General features: G+C 41.8%; 1 protein-coding gene and 1 non-coding gene across 3 annotated transcripts; one reads left to right on the top strand and one right to left on the bottom strand.

Annotated features, from left to right (window-relative positions):
• Positions 1-2,940: 2,940 nt before the first annotated feature.
• On the bottom strand, positions 2,941-8,408 carry klhdc4 (kelch domain containing 4). 2 transcript variants are annotated; one of them, XM_030095730.1, is made up of 13 exons: positions 8,208-8,408; positions 7,890-7,981; positions 7,425-7,503; positions 7,245-7,343; positions 6,856-6,992; positions 6,649-6,741; positions 5,427-5,589; positions 5,266-5,344; positions 4,985-5,193; positions 4,655-4,883; positions 4,396-4,587; positions 4,190-4,315; positions 2,941-3,297 (listed from the first exon to the last, which is right to left on the bottom strand). In XM_030095730.1, exons 1-13 carry the CDS (start codon positions 8,304-8,306, stop codon positions 3,125-3,127), a joined length of 1,770 nt encoding a protein of 589 aa, XP_029951590.1. In that variant the 5' UTR covers positions 8,307-8,408; the 3' UTR covers positions 2,941-3,124. The 2 variants fall into 2 exon arrangements, with proteins under 2 accessions (XP_029951590.1, XP_029951591.1); XM_030095731.1 differs by having other exon boundaries at positions 4,396-4,584.
• Positions 8,409-14,451: 6,043 nt separating this feature from the next.
• On the top strand, positions 14,452-14,642 carry LOC115392640 (U2 spliceosomal RNA). Its single transcript, XR_003931886.1, has one exon. It is a non-coding gene; the product is annotated as a U2 spliceosomal RNA (small nuclear RNA).
• Positions 14,643-15,126: the final 484 nt, after the last annotated feature.

Raw genomic sequence — 15,126 nt, 5'->3', positions numbered from 1 at the left:
TCTAATCCTAAATTACCACCAAGTGTTTAGAGATTTCCAACACTGACTATAACTAAAAAAAAAATGCACATTAAAGAAATGGTTTTATTAAGTTTACTGTTGTAAAATCAGTTAAAAACTGCCTGTTACTTTCTAACAGGAGCCTCTTTAGAGTTAGAGGTCCATCTTTAGAGTTTAGATCTCAGCGGGAGCAGATCAGAAACACCACGTGATACAAATGACACTCTGCGAGGTGGATTATCTGCCCTTTGACCCACTCCTCCACCTCACAAACAGGTCCCTGCATGTCCTCCTTTTCCCCATTCAGCTCCTCCCCACTGCTGTCCCGTTGCTGTTGTTGTTTTTGCCCTTCTGCCCGCCAGTGTCTGGGGGAGCTAAGCCAATTCCAGCCCAGATTACAGTAATAAAATCACTGCGAGGCTGGGGATTAAGGCTTAGGCCTCTAAACACACTGGTAGTAGAGAGAGAGAGCGAGAGGCGGAGGGGTGCAGAGGAAGAGGGCAGCAGGTGAATGGGAGGGCAGAATTGGAGGTAGTACCAGGTTACACCGATTTCCTGAACACAACAGACAGATCAGGACTTAGAGTGATGAGTAGATCAAGTGAGGACGCAAAGTCGTGTAGTGTAAAGTTGTCTCACCTCATTGTGAGGGGCTTTGGGTATGGAGTTTGCATGTTCTCACTGAGTTTACGTAGGTTTTCAGTGGTTACTTTGAACTCCTCTCAGTTTGTGTGTGTGTGTGTTTGCCCCGTCCAGGGTTTAAACCTACCTTCAACTGGGATCCGATCCAGCACCTCAGGGTCAGATAAAAGACGACAGAAGGGCGGAACAAGCTGATCTAAAGCGATGAAAAGTCAATCATGGATGCATTTACCAGGAGAAACACTAATTCCAGTTGTAGCCACCTTAAGAACAAACATATAAACTTGATTCACAGAGCTCATGTATGGAAACACACCGAAACACAGACAGAAAACATCTCCTGTATGTCCAGATTTCCTTCAGTGGACCGGTGGTTTGCTCTGTCACCTCACTGTGAGAAAGTTCCACGTAATGAGAAGTAGATGAAAATGTTTACACTGAAAATATCTACTGTCCATCCAGGGGCCGCTATGATTACAAGTACACATTTCCTCCTGGCTTTTGAATTCTATAGGTGCTATTAATGGTCCAGGAGTTTAAAGGTGTCACTCGAGTAGAGAAGCCGCATCAAGTCGTCCAGAGGGTCAGAGTTCAGCGCCTCCATACCGGATCCATATCGAGTGAGTTTAAAATAAGAAAAACGTCCACCTGAGCCATCTCTTTTTCTCCTCTTCACTGTTCCAGAGCCTTTTCCAGCTGCTCTGTGTTTGCTCGCCATCTGCTCTGTTTGTGCACTGAGGGGCATCTCCGAGCAATCGATAAGAGCGCCGGCCTGCATGGATCCTCATGAAGGGAGCCATAAAAATACATATCAGGTTCTGCCAAAACAAAAAAACCATCCGGTCTGTTTTTTTTCTAATACTAACGTGCATCAAGTTTATAAGGAATAAGAAATATTCCTGAAATTCTACAAGTTCCCCTCTCGGCTGACGTATATCTGACGATTACGCGCCGTGTGGACCCGCGTCAGCAGCGCGCCCAAAAAAATCTCTTTAGTTATTTATAAAATCTTTTCTTGTCCCGCAGTTAGAATTTTTAAAAAAAAGGGGGTCGCAGGAATAAAAAGGAGGGTAGAAGGAGAAGAGGAGGGAAGGCAGCCTCATTCTCATCCATCTCTCCTCCTCTATTATTCATCAGCCTCTTCTCATCCCTCCTTCAGCATGTTGATGGAGGATAAAATAGGTCACGGAGGGATAGGCTAGCGCTCGCAGTGACTGATGTCTTCCCTGACACCGTGCACTCATCCCCTTCCTCCTCTCTACCGCCCTCTTCCTCCTCGAATTGTCTTTTCGTTCCCCGGCTCAACTCACCTTCCTCTCTCCGCTAGTCCTCCTCCCAGAGAGAGACAGAAGTCTGCAGGTCTGCAGGGGGGCAACACCGAAACATCTCATGCAAGAATCTGGGCCCGGCAGTCGAAAAGGAATGAAAGTTACAGGGATAAGCAAAAAAACAAGAAAAGATAAACCAAAAATACAGTATAAAACTTTTTCCCCTCTCAAGTTAATACAGAAAACTTTTTAAGTCATTGAAATGAAATGACTTCTGAAAGTGGCTTCCAGTGTGACTCGTTTCTCAAATGCAACAGTCTCCATTTCTGTGTAAACATTGAAAACTTTGAGCATCACAGTCAGTGTTTTTCCTTCAAAATGCACAAGTTGATCAACCACAAAAATAGAGGATTAGAGAGTGTCTGTGCTGATCACGCTCTCAGCAGCGCTGAAAGCGAACAATTACTAAACCGTCATCTGCATAAGAAAAGCGTTTCTTACATCCAGAAGATATGATGATGTGGGTTATATGATGAAGACAGACAGCTAAAAAAAAAAGGTTCAGTGTTGAAACTTTTTCAATATCCCAGAGGTTTCCGTGTACGGCAATGGCTTTTAAAATGTCTGAATATGAAACTTCTGAAGCAAAAAAAAAAAAAAAAAAAAAAAAGACTCAAGTTCCAGTTGATTATTGTCACGTAAACTTGCACTTTGAAGTAGCTTTATCAGATATGAACGTTTCTCTTCGATCTCTCTCGTTCTTGGTGTGTTGAGCTTTCTGTGAAGTCTGCAGCCTTTTCTAACACTGTATCAGCCAGGATGTGTTTTTAATTTGGGAGTAACTCTTCAGATTTTCCCTTCATGCTCTGCTCGATTCTCTGATTTAGGAGGAAGTTCTGTTTTTTATCCAAGGAATTGGGTGAATAAATCAAAATATGTCAGTGGAGTCAAGTTGTTTTATTGGAAATTATTGGCTCAGATGAGTTTTGCAAACTCATAAAATCTCTTGGCAGTGGTAACGACAGTTAGAATAAACATATATACATAATGCACCGCATGTAGTTTATTTGAGGGATATTGTTTTGGTTTTTTTTTTTAAATGAATGAGCTTATAACAGAACCGTCATTATGGAGATCAGAGGACTTCCCAGATGATGTATAAAATGTCATCCATTATAATCTATTTTACAGACACCCACGCTCCGTGCCTAACACTACTGGTCTTCATAGAAGACTTTGGCCATGGCCTGGGCCACCTTGGCCACCTTTTTGTCCTTGGGGTCGGGGCCCATGTTCCGTCGTGCGACTTTTATCCAGTACTGCTCTGTGCGGGCCTGATAGTCCGTCGCCGTCTCGCCCTCCTGCACAGCGGGGTGCTCCTCTTCATCTGCACACACAGTCGGAGAGGTCAGAGGTCAGCGCCGCGCAGAAAGACGAACCGAATTTACCCAAACACCTCAGCTGATGAGCACAGGTCTATAAGCCACACGTCCAGTTTGATCACAAACTGTATCCATGTCGGAGAAGATGAGGGAAAACTTTGCCAGCATTATAAATTCACATTTTTGCCATTTCAGAATGAAGGAAAGGTGCAACTAAACCCAAGACCAAGGCTTATCTCTGGGAAATTTGCATGCTTATGCATCTGTTGGAGTATTTTCGCATGTACTTTAGACAATATCAATTCTTATATTTGATTTCAAGGACCACCTCACCCTAAAAACAAAAAAGCAACATGAAAGCTCATAAAAACTGAAGCAAACATGCACTATTTATCCTGTCAGATGGACATTTTTCTCTCACGTGTACTTTTTCCCACTTTAACATATAAACAAAGAAATAAACCATATTCCACTGCATGTTCTCTCTCTTATAGTCTGTTATTTAAAAAAACTATTAAAACTAAAAGAAATTGATACGTCAAAATAAAAATGTAAACTGAAGCAAAATTCCAAACTAAAATAACCTTAATATTAGTTCCCATGTTCTCCCTGTGTGTACATTTGTTTCTGTTTTCCCTACAATTCATAGAAATTCCTGTTAGACAAATGATGCCTGAAGGAAATATGAGTTACAGATAAACTTGAGTGTGCACAGGAAGAACATGCAAACGTGAAAAATGGAGGGCTGGAATCAAACCGGGGATTTTTATCGTAAGTGCCAACCACTGCTGCACCGTGCCATCCAGTTCAACCATCTTGCTTATTACAAAAACGAGCAGATACACTCGTAACAAGTATTTTCACTTGGACAACAATGGAAAAAACCAATCCTCTCACCTTCCTCCTCTTCGCTCTCCTCCTCTGACTCCTCATCCTCCCCTTCTGCTCCCTTCGCCGCCTCTTCCTCCTCCTCTTCATCATCATCGCCCTCTGACTCAGACTCTTCCAGCCACTCCTGCGTCTCTGTGGGGAGAGAATCATAAATCCAGATGAGAGCTCTTCGGCAGACGTCCGGCGTCTCCCCGCCTCGCGCCGCCACTCACTGGGATCCATTTCCACCAGAACCTCCCACTGCTCCATCTTGTGCAGGTCCAGGCAGTAGAGGTCGTTCAGGGTGAACTGGCGGTCGCCCACCTCGAACATCCCGCCGTACAGGAAGAGCTTCCCCTGGCGCGCCGTCGCCATGGCGCTGGAGCGCGGGCAGGGCTCCACCAGGGGCGCCGCCGCAGACCCTGCTGGGAAAATCAGCAGCGAGTGCAAAACTTGATCGGTTTTTCCGTCTCCGGCCGTGCCTCCTCCTACCGTCGTCCTCCTCATCCTCGTCTTCGTCGTCGTCCTGCTCCTCCTCGTGGAGTCCGGGGATCACCTCCTTGATGGTCATCACGGTGCCGTCCTCTGTCACGATCTCCTTGACGACCTCGGTGGGCCCTTGAGGCGCCGCCTCCTCCTCGTCCTGCTCCTTCTCCGCTGCATCCCCCTCTGCTCCGGCCTTCTTGCCCCTCCGTCGTTTCTTCTTCTCCGTCCTGTTTCCCTTCACAAGCAAATTAAGAAACAAAAGAAAAAAAAAAAAATCTATCAAAAGATCTAAAGCTATCATGCCGGGATGTGCTCCGCTCGATGGCTGCCTCTCACCCGCAGCAGGCCGGGGAACCAGCGGTTCTTCACCGTGTCGTACAGGTACAGGTCGTTGTAGAAGTCCCCCTCCAGAGTCTCCTCCTCCTCCTCGTCACAAACCCCCCCGAACAGCACCGCCCGCCCCCCCGGGCCCACCGCCAGGGAGAAACCTGAGCGGGGGTGCGGCTTGCTGCCTGAGGGGCTGACCCTGGACCAGGACCACTTCTCTGCAGGACGGAGAAATCAGTGAAGACGAGGTGAGCAGAAACCAGACGGCCGGCTCCGGCACCGGTTCTCACCTTGGCCTTCTTTGCCGTCCCTCTTCAGGAGAAACATGTCGGTGTGGATCGTCCCCTTCTCCACCTCCTTCTTCACCCTCTGAACAAAAAAAAACCAGCACGGCTTATCGGTCATCAGAGAAACTCACATCTCATCCAGGCACGCGGGGCCGAACACGCACCACTTTGGAGTAACCCCCGTACACGATGACGCCCGTGCCGTCCGGCGTGGAGGTCAACTGGCAGGCGGACCGAGGGCAGGGGGCGGAGCCAGACGGCGCGAGGCGGGACCAGGAGAAGGAGTCCAGGGAGAAAGTGTAGACGTCATTGTAGTAGATGAAATCCCTGCAGGAGGGGGAGACACAAGTTTATCAGAGCTCTGATCTGTGGAACATCGATTTGAAAGTGAAACGCTGCTAAAAAAAAATATCAGCTCTTCAAGCGGCGCACGAGTCACACACAGCAGTTGAACTCCAAGAAATGAGAGTCAGGATACAGCAAATAGGAGGCAAGTGTTACATCAGCCCAATCTGAGCGATGGGAGACACTTTACACCGAAGAGAGGATAAATCTTTAGGACAAGTCGCAGGAGTTTTCGCTTCAGAGTGGATTCACCTCAAAAAATATGAAGCAGCTTTAAGTTCTCCTCATTTCTGGAATAAACTCCCCAAATATTTGAAGACTGTTGACACACTCACTACCTATAAATCACACCTTGAAACATCTTTTAGTCAGACTTTCCACAAAATGATTTAGCTTAATGTTTTGACTTTATTTATTCTCCTTTTCCTTACCTTGCACGCAGTTTTTTCACTTTGTTTCAGTGTATATCTTCCTCTAGCTTCTTTTATTTTATTTTCATTGCAGTATTGTACACTTTGTCCTGTGCATTGCTTTATGTCTGAAATTCTGTTATATAAATGAACTTGCATTGTCTAAATCTCAACCCTGGATTTTTTTAATCATTAAAACCAAATATCTGATTTATAAACGTTGCAAATAGATATAAATTGTTTTTTTTAAATAAGAATGCTGCTATTTGAACTGTGACGTGCACACAGGCTGCACAATATTAGCAATGTTGAGTATTGCAATAATGATTTGGTTTGTGGCAAAAGAATTTCATCAGGTGATGTTAATGTCTGAGTATTGCTGTTATGACTAATTTAAGCACAATTATTTTGCTTTGGACACTTGCTTTTAACTTCTTTAATGAGTTAATTTCTCTGCTTTTGCAAGATGCAGTTTTCTTTAATGTTTAAAATTCTGAAATTTTGATTTTCAAATTCAATGCGTGAATGCATAACAAGTATAAAGTCACAACATGTTGTGCAGTCAAAATAAAATCATTGCGGTGAACAAAGCACTTCGATTATTAGTTTGTTACTGTGTGTATATATTTACCTTGTGCTTTCATGGAAACCTCCAAACACCAGCAGCTGCCTCTTGCTGAGGACCATCCTGTGGCCGCTGCGGCCCGACGGACCACCAGGCGCCCTGAAAATAAAACTCAAGTTATTTCTCAAAACAAACACTTATTAAAAAGAAAGAACGGCACAAATTTGAAAAAAAAAAACATTTCTGGTATCCGATGTGTCACTGTGCACACACTTGATGTTTTCCCAGGTGTGTGTAGACAGGTGAAGCACCCAGAGGTCCTTGTAGTGGTAGAACTGCTCCCCATTTGGTGAGGCGAACTCCCCCCCGAAGACCCAGAGCTGCCCACCACCCTGGGGAACTACCACCGCCTGAGGGGGGACACAGAGGGGAGGGAAGGGTGACACAGAGCTGCATAAACAAACACCAAGCAGGATAGTGTCTAGTATAGTGTCAAAGTTTCCTCTGATCTGTGCTGCAGCAGCGTGCCCCCTTGTGGCAGAGATGGACAATAGCATCCGTGAACATGCCTCAGTTTCTTTCAGATATGGAAACAATGCAAAAATAAAACACACACAAAAAAGAACTTAAAGTAGCAGTAAAAGAGGATGGCCGTGGTTTACCTGGTGGGAGCAGCGTGGTGGAGGTGGGTTGGGAATCTCTGATTTAACCCAGCAGTTCTTCTTAATGTTGTAAAAAAACAGATCATTGTACAGATAGGTCTGCAAAAAAAAGAAATAATTGTTAGCTTCCAACATTAATCTGTACAGTAAACCATATTTATAAGGTAATCCTCCTCCAACCTTCTTTCCATTGAAGAATTCTCCTCCGAACAGAATTAGCTCATCTTTTTCAGGATGAGCAGAGAAAGATGCATTCAATCTAAAAAAAAAAAAAAAAATGTCAAAAAGAATCAGCACAGTTAGACAGACAAATGAATGAGGTAGAAATTGACAGAAATATCTCTAAACAAAATCTTTTCCTTTTTACTACTTATGTGCCATATTTAATTTGTTGTATTACTATTTGATTCTGAACTTGCTGTATCATTGTATCAGGTATTTCAAGGCTATAAAAAGTTCTGTTTTTCTGTATCTTTTGATCTGTATCCCATCCGTCCTTTTTATTATTAGGCAGGATGATAATCATCATCATAATCATAATAATCAATGTGTTTTTAGAGAGTTATTGGTAGAGTTTGAACTTGTCATTTTATTCTTTAGACACATGCCGTTGCGTGTTTTGTCAAAGTTTGAATGATACTTCACCTTGGTGATGGAGGCGGACAGGTCGTCTCTACAACTTGAGTTTTCTTTGCATCGAGAGTCTGAAACTCCGCTATTAAAGCCTCTAAATCCTCCTGGAGAGAAAAGGGAGATGGAAAAGTGGAATTACATAGAAAAATAAGAAGAATGGCTGATTTCTGATAGATGTTGTGTGTTCAGGGTAATTTATCTTGCAGTCAAACGAGTAAAGGCTGAATAAAAAACTATAAGCAGTCTGTTGATGCACACTAAAAGCAGTAACACAACACAATAAAAATCTAAATGTCATATTTGAACTCAGAGTCCAAACAAACACCTTACCTCCTCTCGTTTGGACCTCTTTGACACTTTTTTCTCCATTTTCGCGGCTGTTTTCTCCGCTCCTTTTACCTTTTTCTCCTTTTTTCCTTTTTTCCCCATGATTCTGAAAATTCTCTAGCAACTGATTTATTTCCTTTAAGTTCTTTTTTTTTCTTTTAATAAAATCAGCACCACATGGTAGCCTCAAACACATCAACCCTAACTGCCGGAATCTGAGTTTCACTTCCGGCAACAACAGTGACGTTTTCAGGTGGAGGGAGAGGCAGCAGCGCCCTCTCTCGGTGTGGAGAAACAGTGAAGCTGCGGCTTTTCCTGACCGACTCTCCACCATAGTCTCCACAAAACATATGCGCTGCTGTAGGTTAGGCTGAATTTAATCACTTTTTCAAAACAAATGATTTTTCAATTTTTTTGCTCAAACAAACTTGATCAGTGTTGTCATTTTCAGATAATAAACAAAATCTTGTGATAATAAGTGATCAAAAAACATATTAACTGGGACATTTTCAGTGAAATCATATAGTTTTGTGTTGAATGACTCCTGCATTACTGTGTTCTTGTGTTGTTCTTTTTTTGTTCTCTTATGGCCTGAGAGTAAATACACTTTGTCAACTCACAGTTGGACTCTGACCACCTGTTTGACCTTCACCTTGAAAAAGAAATGTGTGCCACTACTAATTTCTGTGAAAAACAGAGTTGTAATTGTCCTTTTCAGGAATATCATAAATTTGCCAAAAGTGATCTGATTCTGATCCAACTTTCATGGATTTTTGGTCACTAAAAGTGGGCCTGATGGACAAGCTCTGCAAAGGTGCCTTGCCTTTTGCCAACTAGAAACTGGGATCTGCTCCTAAACCCAGGATTTTCTTACCCCACTCCCCGCCCAGAACACAGCCAAATAGCTGCCTGATTTTAAATTCGCAATTCAGTGGCTGACCATCACATCCTTTCTGAGTGGTTCAGTCTGGATGCCAGGATCCCCAGTTTTTGTAACACAGACTGCCTCTTCTACTGCAGGGTAATTTAAATAGCAAATATCTGTGAACATATTTTAATCTGATTTCACCCATACTCCACATTCAAAGGACCTGATGTAAAACTGCCATTGAATTTTAAGTTTTTATTTAATAGTGTTTTATTTGCTTTTAAATATGATCTTTATTCATTGTGAAGTGTTTTATTGTCTTACTCATGTCATATTCTTCTTGATATGTGGCATGTGTTGTATGTGGATTAAGCACATATTTTTTCTCCCATGCAATACTTTGTACAACTGTTGATGTTGTAAAGTGTGCAAAACAAACCTGAACTGACTGCCTCTGTCACGAGTTCTTGTCAGACCTGCTGTTTGCGTGGCTGTAATTTTAATTTAAATCAATAATTCTGCTTTCATAGATGTTTTTATTTCCCATATTACAAGTGTGTACAGAAGCATTCCTGCAACCTAACAACCTAACTTTGTTATGTCTTCTAAACTAATGTTTGCATGACATGACAAAAATCCAGTGTTGTTATTTTCTTTACAGAGTTTGACCTTCTGAAAGTCTAAGTACTGAGCAGAACATCACAAGTGTGCAAGTTCACACGGGTGGATCTGCAGCCTCAATGAAGTTCATCTACATACCTTTTTTTTATGTTGATTGCTGAGAAACACAGAAATCCTAATTAAAAATGACAAAATAAATATAAAAAAAATGACTAAACATATAGATAGATGTAAATTGTAAAAGCAGTCCTGTTGGGTGTGGTGTAGTGTGGTAGAAGATTACAACTACTGGCCGAGCGTGTATACCCAGAGGCGCAGTGTGGATTCAGAGCAGCCGGGTCAACTACAGATATGGTGTTCTCTGTGAGACAGTTGCAAGAGAAGTGCTGGCAGCAGAGACAACCCCTATATTTGGCCTTCATCGACCTGACCAAGGCTTTTGACTAGTTTGTTAGTTAGTTTTTATTTTTCCGGTCACTGTACATTCAAATGTAATATATCCATATATACATATACACGTACATCCATACACATGCACATAGTATGTACATAATTACATACACATACATATATACTGACCAAAAGGGATTAAGCTGAAGTTTAAACTTATAATCTCCTATCCCCCATTAAATTCTAACAGAATTGAAGATGGCACATACAATAAACTGTCATTCAATCACCAGTTTTATACACTGCCGAAACACAACATTGTAAAACAAATTATAACAGCAATGATAAAGTGACTGATACAGTAATAATGAAATAACAACATGACGCAATATAATTTACTTAGTCTCCATTAGAAAGCTAATCCACTCTACTCGAGCACTTTATAATTTTCAATAATTCTTAATTTAAAGGTTTTTTTAAATGCATTAATAGTTTTGGAGCCTTTAAGTTGTTCATTTAAGTTGTTCCATTGATCAACCCCACACACAGAGATGCATCTACTTTTCAAATTTGTCCTAACTTTGGCTTTATAGAAGTTACCAGGTCCTCTAAGACTATATCTGTATTCTTTCGGTTTGAACAGTTCTTGGATACAGTATGGAAGCTTTAAGTTGTGAGCTTTATACATCACAACTGCTGTGTTTAAATCAACTAAACAAACTAACTAACCAACTAACTAAAAACTTAAAACAAGGTAGCACCTAGCTGAAGGCCAAAGAAAAGAGGTGGGTCTTCATGAGGGATTTAAAAATTCCCACAGACTCGGCTGCTCGGATGTGGAGGGGAAAGGAGTTCCAGAGTCGAGGGGCCACCACAGAAAAGGCTCTGTCCCCCCCACCCCCCCCCCCCCACCCCCCCCCCCCCACCCCCCCCCACCCCACCCCCCGGTTTTTAACCTAGACCTGGGAACAGCGAGAAGATCAGCCGACTGTAACGCTCTGGACGGGGTGAAGGGTTAGAGAAGGAAGATCGGCCAGGTACGGTGGGGCAAGCTGGTGAAGTGATTTAAGAACAGTTAGGAGGACTTTAAAATCAATGCGGTAGCGGATGGGGAGCCACTGAAGGGAAGCGAGAACCGGGGTGATATGAGTATGTTTTCTGGTGCAGGTGAGGAGTCGAGCGGCCGAGTTCTGGACAATCTGCAAGCTGCAAGTTGGGTTTTATCAATACCGGTGTAAAGACTACTGCAGTAATCCAAGTGAGAGGTAACAAAGGCGTGCATGGCCTGCTCAAACCCTGCCTCGGGAAGGCATGCTTTGATTTTTGCCAAAGTCCTCAGGTTGAAAAAACTTCTGACGACTGCGCTGATCTGCTGCTCGAACTTGAAGGAACTGTCAAAAATCACGCCCAGATTCCTAACAGCTGGCTTGGAGTTCATGGCAAGAGGACCCAGGGCGTTGGAATAAAGAGTTGGAGGGGTTTTGCCAAACACAATAACCTCTTTGAGGAAGTTGGCTGTCATCCATGCCTTAATGTCCGAGATGCAGTCTAGCAGAGGCTGGAGAGCAGCAGAGTCGTCGGCCTTGAAGGGGAGGTACAGCTGGACGTCATCTGCATAGCAGTGGAAGGAGATATTATATTTATTTATGATATCTCCTAAGGGCAGTATGTACAAAATAAATAAAATGGTGCCTAGAATGGAGCCTTGAGGCACACCACAGGAGAGGGGGGCTGCAGAAGAAGTGAAGTCTTCCAGCTGAACAGAGAAGCTCCTGTCAGTCAGCTAAGAATGGAAAAACTCCAGGACTGTACCCTTGATGCCTAGGTGTTCGAGGCGAGACAGCAGGACCCTGTGGTCCACTGTGTCAAAGACAGAGGTGAGATCTAGGAGCACCAGGACCACAGGGCTACCTGAGTCCGCAGCTAGGGGCAGATCGTTTAGGACTCTCAGGAGGGCAGTCTCTTTGCTGTGGCCAGATCTGAATCCGGACTGGAACTGGGACCGAAGAGCTTGTTATCTCTTAAAAATGGTTAGGATGGACCTGTTACTAAGAAGAGAAGGGGAAATTATATTCTGTGGCGATCACAAAGTGGAAATATCATAGCCTGATCAGCTGGCTGTGCAGAACCTGGCCATAGAACACTGATCTCTCTCCAACATCACTTTACAACATGTCCTCTCATTCATGTCCAGGATTTTCACAACACTTTCCTGAAGATTTCATCAATATCTTTCCATGACATTTTCAGTTTTGTTTCATTCTGTCTTTGGGACATGCTTTAGTATTTTGGACATGTATTTCCAATAAAGCAGGCCAAAGATTTCTCCCTTGAAATAAGTTCAACTGTTTTAGGACATTTGTGAGTTACTTTGTTTTAAATCACAAACAAAAAAATATATATATATCAATGTCAAGTTTTATGAAACTGTAGGTAGCATAGCTGAGTGTGAGTTGCAACCGTTAAGAAAAAAACTAAAACCATGATGCCTCCACAGTACTGAGCATTTAATGTTGAAAATGCCAGCTCAAAAATGTTGATACAGTACATTGACTCATTCTCCCATATCACTGGACAGCTTCCTGTTGGGTGTCTGTCTAAGCAATTAGATTGTCTAGTAACTTCAATAATTTTCACATTAGAATTCAACAATCAGGCTTTTACTTTAAACTTTCAGACTGGAAAAGTTACTGAGAGATGTGAAAATCTCAATTAAATCCACATGAAAATTGAACAGATTATCCATTCACAAAACTGCCATGCAAATCAATTTTATCTAAACCAAACTATGTACACTCACATAACAGCTCCAAGATATAATTTCTGGTTTTCTGGTTTAGTTTTTCCAAGAAATATTGCAAGTAACTTTCCTTGCAGAAGCCCACCTCAAGCTTTTTGATTTTTTTTAAACTCATTGGAAACAATAATTATAATTACACGCTGTATTTGCAGTTTATTCAGCATATATGTATATTTTTATACATATACATAATTTTCCTGTTTTGAGCTGCAGGTGTTTGAAACTGAAACACAAGACAGATAAATCTTGACAGTTTAATCAGAAATAACTTACTGTAAAATGTAAGTCGACTTCAGGATCTGGACACATCCGCCAAGTCATTAACTCTCGCAATATACCATATTACACTGAAACGTGATGCAATGTTACTATATAACAACAATTTTAATCCAGAAAATAATCCTTCTGTCCCTGCTTTTGTCCACTGTCATTGCTCAGAAAGAAAGAAAGAAAGAAAGAAAGAAAGAAAGAAAGTTAGGTCCAAATGGCGGAGGAGTTGACGCATCCACAGTGCCATGCTCCGGTCAGTCAGTGTGCGCATGCGCAGCATGCATCCTGCAGCATTCTGTTGGGAGTTCGTCGTTGGAAAAAGATGAGAGAGAGTGGACTGAAATCTTTTGGTAAGTTTATAATTGTTCACTATTGTCAGTTTTCTTCAAACTACCTAAAACTACATATCTACATTTAAGCTAACTCGCTGTTTGCACTGTTAACTATTCTCGAGAAGTAAATTGGCTCGGTTTCATGCCGCTTTTTTCGTGTTCTGTTGTCACGCTTTTCAAGCGTCTCTTTCTAAAAGTTTTCCACATTTTTTTTTGCCACTTGCGTCGAGTTTGTTGGTTGTACGGCGTTAATGATTGCCTCGTTAATATGGTTCTGTGATATTTTATCGAACAGCCTGAGGAGGCGGAAATTAATGCGACACCTTTCTGTGCGCATTTTAAAATTTGACTTCATGTTTAGTTTTCTTTAAGTATTGCGTGATGTATTCGAAGTAGGGGCTTTAAAAGTTTTGCTTGGTACATGAAGCAACAGAGTTTGTGTGGAGCAGCAGTCTAGGGCATGTAGTACCGCTCTTCTCCACTAGAGGCAATGCAAACTACATCTGTGGTGATAGGAACTATTGTTTGGTTCCATGTTGCCACACGGACATATTATTGTGGAGCTATCGCTCGGACTGACATAAATATAGATGAAGTTAAATACTCATCATACGTCTAACATTTAATTATTACTTATCACGATTCCTTAATTTCAAATCTGCTTTATTGGACGAAAGCGTGCTGTCTTTATATGAATGAAAATCAAACTTTAAGAATATTATTTCATTTTCTTTGCTTCTGATTGGACCAGAATGGTTCACGTGACTCCAAAGGCAGACTTTAGTCAAAAAGAAACACACTTTAATGTCTTTTAACACGTCGGTTCGACAGCATCAAGGCTTGGACTTTGTTGACTTTGCTTTTTATATTGTATTTGACTTCTAAATAAATTGTGCATTAGTGTCAGACCTGGACTGATATTGACAGTACGGAGAATGACTCCCTCCCCTCAGACCTATTGTCGGTATCGCTTCTCGGCCTTTTGGCTAAGATCAAGTGTAGTATCTGTTCTTATCAGTTTAATATCTGATACGTCCCCTACCCGGGGACCATATATTAAATTGATTTTTGGAACAGGGAGATGGAATAGGGGCTTGCTCCGTCCACTCCACGCATCGACCTGGTATTGCAGTACCTCCAGGAACGGTGCACCCCCCTCTACTGTCGAAGAAAAATACAAAGTAGAAATAATAGTTGTATTATAAGAACTATTTACTTAGATAGGGGATAACAATGTATAATCATCTTATAGAAATGTCAATCATCTTAATGACACGTTGTTAAACTCCCACAAGGGATAGAACGGAAAGTAAAACAGTCATGCATCAGACCTACAGGTAAGTCTGTCACTCAGTGTTTAGATCGCCTGTCTCATTTTAGAAGTCTTTGTGTGACTTATCTGAAACTGTAAATGTTAGTTTGGAAAATAACCTTTTATACCCTATTTGATTCGTTTAATTGGAATTATTTGAAAAGTCTGAAATAATGAAGCAAAATATTTGAACCAGGACAACTGTTTCTTCTGTTAGGACTTGAAATAAAATGGGTTGGTTTTTTTTTTTGTTGTTTTTTTGTTTTTTTTTTAACAGATTGAAATTTTTGATCATTAGATGAAATTTATTATGATGAAAATGTTGTAAC

The sequence above is a fragment of the Salarias fasciatus genome, chromosome 7 (assembly GCF_902148845.1).
Source record: "Salarias fasciatus chromosome 7, fSalaFa1.1, whole genome shotgun sequence".
Lineage (NCBI taxonomy): Eukaryota > Metazoa > Chordata > Actinopteri > Blenniiformes > Blenniidae > Salarias > Salarias fasciatus.
The sequence above is the reverse complement of the archived record's forward strand: the minus strand, read 5'-3'. Positions and strand labels throughout refer to the sequence as shown.

Bases quoted from the DNA above. Each gene is read 5' to 3' on its own strand.
- klhdc4 (XM_030095730.1), bottom strand. From the start codon at position 8,306: ATGGGGAAAAAAGGAAAAAAGGAGAAAAAGGTAAAAGGAGCGGAGAAA. The intron at 6,993-7,244 runs GTAAACCACGGC...GTCCCCCCTCAG, and splicing joins CACCACGCTGCTCCCACCAG to GCGGTGGTAGTTCCCCAGGG. The intron at 6,742-6,855 runs GTGTGTGCACAG...TTTTATTTTCAG, and splicing joins CACACCTGGGAAAACATCAA to GGCGCCTGGTGGTCCGTCGG.